At 43.9% G+C, this 10,035-nt stretch overlaps 1 protein-coding gene across 1 annotated transcript in view; it reads right to left on the bottom strand.

The window, feature by feature from the left end:
• DNER (delta/notch like EGF repeat containing) overlaps positions 1 to 10,035 on the bottom strand; it is a 175,996-nt gene that overhangs the window by 60,399 nt on the left and 105,562 nt on the right. Inside the window, exon 9 of the mRNA XM_015585382.2 lies at positions 912 to 1,136. Coding sequence (XP_015440868.1) covers positions 912 to 1,136 — 225 coding nt within the window. The remainder of the gene's footprint in view (positions 1 to 911; positions 1,137 to 10,035) is intronic.

Genomic DNA, 10,035 nt, shown 5'->3' with positions numbered 1-10,035 from the left:
AGGGTCATTGACGTAATGCTTTAAAGACCAGACAAGTGATATTGTGGGTGACGGTTGGAATTCAGAGGAAAGAAAGCTGATTAAGCCCCAGGAGGAAGAGTGCGCAGGTGAGACAGGGCATCTGTGAGCAGGGCCCTGCATGAGCACAAGCAGGAGTCAGCAAGACCAGGGACCTGGCCAGCGACGGGCCAGGGACACATGCTGGGAACGCTGTAAAGAGCAAGCTCGGGCGAGGATGGAGAAGCGGGCGGAATGCAAGTGAGGGGAGAGAAGGAGGGTCCCCGTGCGGGCATTTTGGACCACACCGGGAGGCCGTGAGGACAAATTCGGACTAGTAACTACTCTGACTTCTGAATATCAGAACTTACACGATGAAAGACATTAGTAAAACGCAGAAGACATGTGGAAAAGAAATGACAGAACTTTTAAACATTTACAGAGAGAGTCACAGGTCCTATAACGTCGTGCACAGAGTCAGAATTTTAAGAGATGATAAAATTCTGACTGGATCGCATTCTGTTTTTTTACGCGCATTAAAATGGAAAAACATATTCTATTAACCTAAGAATGCAATATGGCTAAAGCTGTGGAATGAGCTTAAGTAAATTGTTAAAAACATATAAATATAATGAAGCTGTTCTAAGATTAGGCCTGTTTTTAATTTCCTTCATTTTGCTTACTTGTATTTTCTTATTTTTCTACAACAATGGTGAACTGCTCACGAAAAGGGTATTTTCAAAACTCTGCCAATTGTCAGCCTAAAGAGAAAGCGCGTCATAAACGAGTGGAGATCACTTAACGTTAACAAGTAAACACATCCAGAGGACCAACATTTGCGCAGATGCAAAAGAAGAGTTAGAAGTCTCGGGGGTTGGGGGATGGAAGGATTGGCGGCGGTGGGCGGTACCAACCTGGGTCACAGAGGCATTTGTAGCTGGTGCCCACGCTGCGGCAGGTGCCGTGAGCGCAGGGGCTCAGGGCGCAGAAGTCAACCAGCTGGGCACAGGTGGGCCCCGTGAAGCCGGCGCTGCAGCCACAGCTGAAGCGCACCCCGTCCGCGAAGCAGCTCGCGTTGTTCTGGCACGGCGACGAGGCGCACGGGTCCACCTTCTCTTCGCAGGTGGAGCCGAAGTACCCTGGCAGGAAATGCAGACAGGGGAGGGGTAAGAAGACTAAGCCGTGTGTACCCGTAATAACTCATAACCCGGGTCCGCGATTCTTTTCTCCACTGTGGATTGATTAGTCAATTCATGCATTTAGAATTTCCAAATATGTACCACCAAGGCGGATGAGGCACGTTTTCTTAGTTGTGGTAACCAGGGCATTAAAATATTAAGCCCTATGCTTCCTTTTTTTTTTAATGTGAAATATACGACTACTTAGATATACAGACATACAGGGACATGAATAGATTGATATGCATACAGGTGTATACGTGTGTGTGTACAGAATAGAAAGATGCCAAAAATAAATTAATGGTGACTACCTTTTGGGGTTGAGGTCAGTGGAGAGCTTTCACCTCTTATTTTATACACATTGCCTGGGAAAGACATTCCTTACTTTGCTTCAATAGATAAAGATATTGTCCTGATTTTGAAAAATTAAACCCATATAAAATAGTAAACGATAAAAAAATCTTTCTCCCACCCTTAGTCCTTTGTCCCCCATTCCCTCTCTAGAAGCAGCCACTCCTGGCAGTTTCTTGAATACAGACTTTTAAAAAACTTGTTTATTATGATGGCTAACCAACAGCAATATATCCATACACTAGGACACTATGCGACAAGGAAAAGGAGCTACGTTCTGACACAGGCCACGACAAACGAACTTCGAAAAATGATGCTACGTGAAAGATGCCAGCTACAATACATATTGTGTAATTCCACTTATAAGACATGTCCAGTAAAAGCAAATCTGTAGATATAGAAAGTAAATCAGTGGTTGCCTGGGGCTGGGTGAGAAGAAGGATTGACTTCAAGTGGCCATGAGTCTTTGGGGGTCGATGTAGAATGTTCTGATATTGGATTGTGGCAATGGCTGCACAACTCTGAGTATTTACTAAAATGCATTGACCTGTGCTCTAAAAATGAATGAAATTTATAATACGTAAATTAGACCTCGATACAGGTTTAAAATATTTTGTATTTTAAATGTTTATTGCGTAGGTGACTTTTATTTGGTTTTGTGTGTGTTTCAGCATTTCTCCATTTAAAAAATGACATATCCACGTGTATGTGGTTCTGTGGGTCTGTGTGTCCACGTAGGTATTTAACGATCTAGTCTTCTTTTAATATTTGAAGAGCAGTTAGAAAATTAAATGGAAACTATTCAAATTTTAAAAATGACAGTTAAATAATTTTACTCTTATACAGTTTTTATTCCAATATTATAGTTCATTGTTCTTATCTAAATTTAAGTTTATATTTCTCATCTTCACGCAGAACTCCTAGAAATACGGGCAGATTTGTTGTTATTGTTAAGGACATAGTGAGTATATAAAACAAACAAAAATAGTTCCCAGACAGAACTAACTGAAGTATCATTCATAAATTGGCATAATCAACTTGGTATTTTCCTGTACAGAAATAGAAAATTCAAAAAATCCACTGCTATTCAACATTTCATAAAGTTTCTGGTAGTTTTTAAATTTTAGAAATCAGACTAAAAATGCACCACACAATCAGTCTTAATAACACTTGAATTCTCTAAAGAGTCCCTTCACAGCCTAAAGTGGAATATAATTCTATCCTTCACGAGATGTATTCCATTTCACTCTGATTGAAAAGGAGGTACTTAAACATAACATTATTACCATATGACAAACTGAGTGACCAAGGCAAGTCCTGTCCTCTCTTATCTTCTACCGCCTGACCCCAAAAACAAGTTTGAAATTATTTTCTTCATAAAGTTGCTGTGAATTCTAAAAGGATGGATATAAGCCAACATTTCTAGAACAGTTCCCAGTCCAATGCTGAATGAATGAATGAATGAAATAATGGTAATAATAACAGAAACAGCTGACGTTTAGTGGGGGCTAATGTGCTCTTGACAGTTCTAAGCCTTTATGTACATTATTTCGTTTAACCCCACTGTCATTGTATGATCTGAGAACTATTAGCCCTCCTTTATGAATGAGAAAATGGAGACACAGAAATGTGGAGCAGCCTGTTCAAGTCTGCGTAGCTAGTAGATGGCGGCTGGGATACAAAGCCCAAGGTCTAACCGCGATACTGCACAGAAGAGAAGCGAATGTCAGACCAACTAAGATGTTATGAGGTGTAAACATAGCCAGGACTTATGTTTCTACTCTGTTTGTATCTTAATAAAAGAAAAAAAAAATGGGAGACTTATCAACCGAGCCAAAATAAAAGCAAAAACAAATGTCAGAAAGGCAGTCTCTTTGGATTAGTGTTGATTCACTCGGTTACAAATATTAATAATCCACGTATAACATTCCAAGTAGAGAGGAAGATGGATAGACATGCACGGGATGCGAAGGGGCGTGACTGTGGGGAGAGCCGATACGTCAGTCAGGCCAAGAGGAGTGAATGTAAATGAGGGCACTGGTCAGAGGCCAGACCACGACAGGTCGTCCTCCCACACTAAGGAGCTTGCGTTCCATTCTAGGCTACCGAGTATCATCTAGTTGTGATTTTTTTAATATATGCCCAATTGTAAGCAATGTAGAAAGTGAATTAGGGGAGGCTGAGACTAGAAGCAGGAAACCAGGTATTTACTAGAGTAACCGAGGTGAGAAGTTAAGAGAACCAACTTGTAGCAATAGGGATAGAAAATGCGAGACAGAGTGGTCAATGATTTTATAAGTAACGCCGTCAGTCGAGGGACCAATTAGATGGTGGAAGAATGAAAAAAGAGGAAGTCAGAACGGTAACTATCAGCAGAGTCGGGCAGATAATATTGATGAGGGAAGTGGGCCAGCTGTAAGACAATAGGGAGTGGCAGGGACTGTGGCGAACTGGATAATGCATGTCCCTTCCAAAAGGATGTGGCTGCCACTGACCTGCAGCCAACTGCTGCCATTTGGAATATGGGGCCAGTTATCAACTCTTTTGAATTTTCAAGAAATACCTGAAATCCATATTCTTATTGGAACCCTTCCTATTTTAAAATGTTAATAAGTCATTTCTCTGGTAAAGAAAACATGTCCGTGGGCCTTGAATATGGTGACTCAATGATAAGCACAGGCTTTGGATCCAAAGGGTATGGGTGTGAATATCATCTCTGCCCACTAACCTGTGGGGCCTCATGAGAGTACCTGCTTGCCCTGGTCCTCTCTTCCTGCATCCATCAAATGCGGACAGTAATGCCTACAACGTAAAGTTTTCATGAAGCTTAAATGCGAAAGTCTATGGCAAGCACTTGACCCAGTTCCTGCCAAATAGTTAAGGGCTCACTAAGCAGCAGCTATAATTATAATGTGATTCCCAGGTTTCCACATTGGGGTACAATGTGGACAACGCTGTCACCAATTGCAATGGAAAACACAGGAGGACATTTCCAGGGGAGGATTACGAGTTCCCCTTTGTGCACATTGAGTCGGGGGTGTTTTGTGGTTCAGTAGTCGGCTGACTTGACAGATCTAGTGCTTGGGATAAAGGTATGAGGACACAGACCGGAAGTCATAAGCTTACACACAGGAATTGAATTCATACATACAGATGCTAACACTTGAGGTAACTGAACAAAGTGAGAAGAAATGTCGAGGCTGCAACTCTGGACAGCTGTAACATTTTAGGAGCATAAAGAAGGAGAGGCAGCAGAGAGCACGTCTAACCGAGGGACCCATTGTCTGTGGTCTGCAGCTCCCCGTGGATTTCTCTCTTGTGGCACCTGCCACACACCACCAGGCTCCTCTGTTACCGGTCTCTGATTGCCTCGAGAACAGGGAACATAGCTCATCTGTCTCTGTAATCCCTGTTGCCCGGCACAGAGCCGGGAACCTGATAGACAAATGAGAGACAGATGGACAGACGGGCAGATGGACAGACGGACACATGGACAGACGGAGAGATGGATGAATGGATAAATTTTAAGAAAGAAGAGAAATCAGGAGAGAAAGGTGTCACTGAAAACAATAAAAAAAAAGAGAATGTCAAAAGGAGAGTTGTCAGAAAACGTCACTGAACCCTGCCTAGAAGCCACGTAAAGAAGCCCAGGCTGGCCTGCTAGCAGATGAGAGCCCGCACAGAGCAACGCAAACCAGCCCAGCTGAGGCCGTCCTAGACCAGCCACCAATCAACCTGGCCAGTGGCTGGCCAGCTGAGTCCAGAACAAATGACTGACCCACAAGGATCATGAGCTAAATTAATGATGGTTATTCTGACTATTAAGTTTTGGATTGTTTGTTACGTAGCAAAAGCTAACTGATACAATGCAATAGGAGACATAGGATTGTATCTAACTGGGAATGTAGGCCAGGGGGATACTTTTGTTTGGCTCTGCTTTATGGAAAAGACTTTAAAGAGTTATTAATTATATGCTATAAGAAAATGTAACTAAAGAGGTGATCGATAAATATTCATTGAATTGACTATCAAGAGTTCACTGCTGTTAAGTCAGGAATCCTTTATTTTATTATTAAAATTTCCCTTTTCTTGCCAATTCAAGAAAATATAAGACCAAGGTGAGAATGCAAATGATATTTATGTTTTCAGAGAACACTCGTATACCTCATGTTAAAAAAATGACCTTCGAGCCCAAAAGTTTTTGCAAAAGAAAGGGTTTATGGAGCCACATGCCAGCCAGATAAAGGACCAGGTCCTGAGGCGAGTCATCTAACCTGCCAGCCGCAGGGGAAGAGGAAGAAGACAAACACGTTTGCTGTCCTGGGATCGATGGGGCTCTTTGTGAGTTTGGGTAAGAACGATGGAAGTTATTTCAAAAGAATTTACATTGGCCACAGATGAGCAGGGCCGTGAAAAGGAGACGCGGGGCTGATTCTGGGATAGGCGCAGAGTCCGTGAGGAAGAAATGTTGGCTGCTTCACAACTGGTTGTGAGCAACAGTCCAGAACGTCCATTCGGCTGGTCGATCAGTACTGATCTCGTAAGGTGAATGTTTTTGAAAACGCCTCTTGCAGAACATGCAAACAAAATTAATTGTGGCAGCAAAGGCAAGAGGATTGAAAAACGAAATTTAACACTCGGGTTCAACCATCTTCGTGGACACATTCAAACTCCAAAACGTGAAGAGCTCAATGTAGGAGAACCAATGGAATACCGCTTTGTGGAACACTGTAATATAAGTAATAAAAATAATAATACTAGTGTTTCTGAAATTATTAAAAGATTAATAAACTAACCATACTGAAGGAATAACATGTAGTCCTAACTGGAAGCTAACGAGCAGATGTATTTGAATCTATAATCCCACACGAAGGGTAGAAAATGAAAAACCGTGTGATAATGTTAATGGAAAGATGCAGAGAGAATAATGAAGATAACGGTATTTCTTGTTTGGAATAGCTCGTTTCAAGTCGTAGGAACCCCATACGATGGACATCAGGAAATATTGGAAAGAGAACACAACAGCTCGAGAGAGAAACTCAAACACATGGAAACAATGCCAGCAGTCACGAGCCTTTAAGAAACTCGTTCCAATAAGGGGAAGTTTAGAAAAGGATGAAAGATTAAAGAATTAAAATGGAAAATAAACAAAATAGAACTACAAAAGAACTCTACTAAGGAATGAGGGGCTGATGCAAAAACTATAATTTACTTAGTTGACTGTTGTTCCAAGTTTTGTATCTGAACCAATATTTATATGAATGTGCCTGCTGAGCATTTATTCTGTAAATAAAAGAGGAATCAACACCCTTGAGATATACACATTATGGAAATCGGATATTTAAGACCAAAAGAAAACATTTCTGGAAGATTTTAAATTGCAAGACAATGAAGTCATTTTCTCCAGAAAGCGATACAGATGTCAGAAGTTTCTGCAGGGTTAGGGAGGGGAGATGTGGTCGGCGTTTCTGCTGACCATGTGAAGACCGTTTTCACAGAAGACATGACGTGTGTAGGCACTTACCTCGTGATTTCCGTCTTGGAAAGTGGTTCAAGTCGGAGTCAGAAGCCGTACCTGGCGGCTTCCTCTCCCGTAAGCTCCGCCTCTAACCCATCAGTGGATACTGATAGATTCTATCTCCAAAACTGCTTTGTGACGTCGGACACCTTATTCGATCTCCACCGCCACCATCCTAGCCAAAGCCACAGTTATTTCTCCCTTCACCTGTGACAATCGTTTCCTCCGACGAGATTCCCTGTTCCGCTTTGTCCCTGCAACCAACTGCCCGAACAGCAATGAGAATAATTTGCTTAAAACGTAAACGCTGTCATCACGTTTAATTGCTCTTAGAATAAAATCTGACCTCCCGTCCATGAGCAACGAATCCTGGGGGCTTGGACTTAGCCGACCACTCTGACCTCGCTTTTTCTAGGACCCGGTCCCACAGGCCTCCGTTCAGTTCCCAGAAATGACAAGCCGTTCCCTCCTGTTTCTGCCTGCTCACTTATGTTCTAGTTCTCAGCTTCAGCGTCAGACAGACCTTCCCTGATCGCCCCAGTCTAGGTATGCAGCCCTTGCTTATTCTGTATCCCAGGACCCTGCTGACTACCTTCATGGCACTTTCCTGAATTCGTAATGACATAGTTGTTCACTGGTTTACCTGTCTGTACCTGTTTCCCACACCCAACGAGACTGTAGGCTTCCTGGAGAAGGAGCCATGTTGGTTCCTCTCACTTTGAGCCTCGGTACCCAGCAGAGTAGACACTCGGGAACTGTTTGTGGAATAAGTGAACAGATGAATGAAGGAATGAGTGATGGAGGATATATCCTAATGGATTTGTTACACACTAGGATAGTTAGTAAAAGCAGAATGGCAAATATGCCATAGGTTTTGGGAGTTACAATGAGGGACTATGAAAAGGATGAATATTAGTCACTAGCTGTTTTGATTACAGATAGATAAATGAATAATCACTGGATCGAGACAAGGGTAGAAAATTTAATTTATCTACGTGCCTTGATGAGCAGCAAAGGGATGCAAAGAGAAGGCAGAATTTTGACTCTCAAAGAGCTTATTCTTTAACAGAAGAGACCAGAAGGACATATCTGCAATGATGAGAAAGTAACTTGAGACCATGTTTTCTTCCCGCGAACGCTTAGGGAATGATCCCAGCATGGCGCGAGGTTGGAAGGGCTGGCCAGGCTGTCAGCATGGGATCGGTGTGTGTGGCACGGGCTCGAAGAGCCGCAGTGATTCCAAAGAAGGAAGGACTATCCGCGGCATGGCGCAGGCCAGGACAACACGGGAGAGCTGGGTCCGGCCCCAGACCTCAAAGGAATCCCGAGATGTGATTGCGAGACAAGGAAGAGAAACCATATTCGAATCGGAGACGAGGTTTTGGCCGAGGTTTACGGAACACTTAATTGGGACCACATTTGTTCTGCTTCTAAGAAAGCAGACAGTTATGCAAGATAAAGAGGAGAGAGGAGAGGGGCGAGTATCTAGGAAAAGCAATTACAAAACCATCCGATGTAAAAGACCCGAGACAATTACATTTAAAATGTGACTTTCAGTGTTTAAGAAAATCCATTCGAGAGAGCAAAACACCACCTCGAGGACTTTTTCTTTAGCAGAACAAAAAGACGAATTTAGACCTAAGACAGGAAAATGAAAAATAACTAGGAAATAGAAGACTATTAAATCGACTTTTCCCCAGTTTATACCAAATAGATAAAAGTCAGAAGAGATAAAACTTATTAAAAGCAGATGAATTATATGAGCAAAAAAAAAAAGAAAAAGAAAATGGTTATTAACGATGGAAATTTAGAGGGTTCGTCGGAAAGTTCTGTCTTCTCCTTTGGAATTTCATTTATCTAACTTATGCTAATCGAGACCAAACACGTAGCAGGCAGAAAACCTCCCATCTTAGTGAGGAAAACATCATAGAAAGGTAAGTAAATAGATATCACCAACTAGTGCTACTGAAGCAGGTAACAGAGAATGACGGGGCCTGTCTTAAACAGTGTAGTCAGGGAGCCCTAAGTGACATTAACGAGAGGGCCGAGGTCACGTCTGGAGGACGAAGGTTTCCAGCCACGGGACGGTCAGGAGCCCTGTGCCCCGAGGAGCATTCGGAAATGAATGGCGCCCCCTGGAGGACAATCCCCAAGCCCGTCTCATGTTTGAAGAAAAGCAAGAAGCCCGTGGCTGGAAGGAAGGAAAAGCAGAGAACGGTAAAAAGTGCGGTAGGAGAGGTAGCCAGGGGTGTGCGGGCCCCGGACTGCACTTGGCGGGCAGTCACCCGACGTCGGAGAGGCGGGGAGCGAAAACGGGGGACCTACATTTCATTAGGGTCACTTCGGCTGTGGCGTGGAAAACAGACTGGAGGGGACAGGAATGAAATGGCAAGAGGAGGTCAGGAAGCTCTGTGCCGTGGGAGCCCCCCTAGGACTGGGGCCGGGACGGCCACGAGGCCGGGGACCCGGGAAGCCGCCCGACCGCGCCCCTGCTACGGACGACGACGACGTCTGTCCCACGAGACAGACAGGCCGACGGGCTGCCTCACGCACGTGAGAAAGACCTGGACGCTTCGACTCGCTGAGGAGATTTTGAGTCTGGAGCAAAAAGGAAACTTCTGAGTCTGTAGGAAACACGGACCGGGAAGGGAGGGGATCGAAAGGCGACCTGGGCGCTGAGCGCCTGAGACGCTGAGAGCCGGCGACCCCGAGACACGCGCCGTCTTTTACGCACTGTGAAACCGGGGCTCCGAAGGCTTGGACAACGCGACAGCGGCGACTTATACATGTTTGGTGCCTCGGTTTCTTCTTTAAAGAAAAAAATAAAAACTAACTCATTTTCTTGAATTGTAAATATGCTGATGTGTGGAAACACCTCGCATGGTACAGTCCCCACTTCCATACAAATCCCGGGGCCACCCCGGGAAGAGGGCCACCTGCCCCTTTCCCTAGGGCAGCCGAGACTTCCCTTGGTCACGACAGCTTCACAGA

The sequence above is a fragment of the Pteropus alecto genome, unplaced genomic scaffold, assembly GCF_000325575.1.
Source record: "Pteropus alecto unplaced genomic scaffold, ASM32557v1 scaffold110, whole genome shotgun sequence".
NCBI lineage: Eukaryota > Metazoa > Chordata > Mammalia > Chiroptera > Pteropodidae > Pteropus > Pteropus alecto.
Note: the sequence above shows the minus strand (reverse complement) of the source record. Positions and strands in the feature narration are given on the sequence as shown.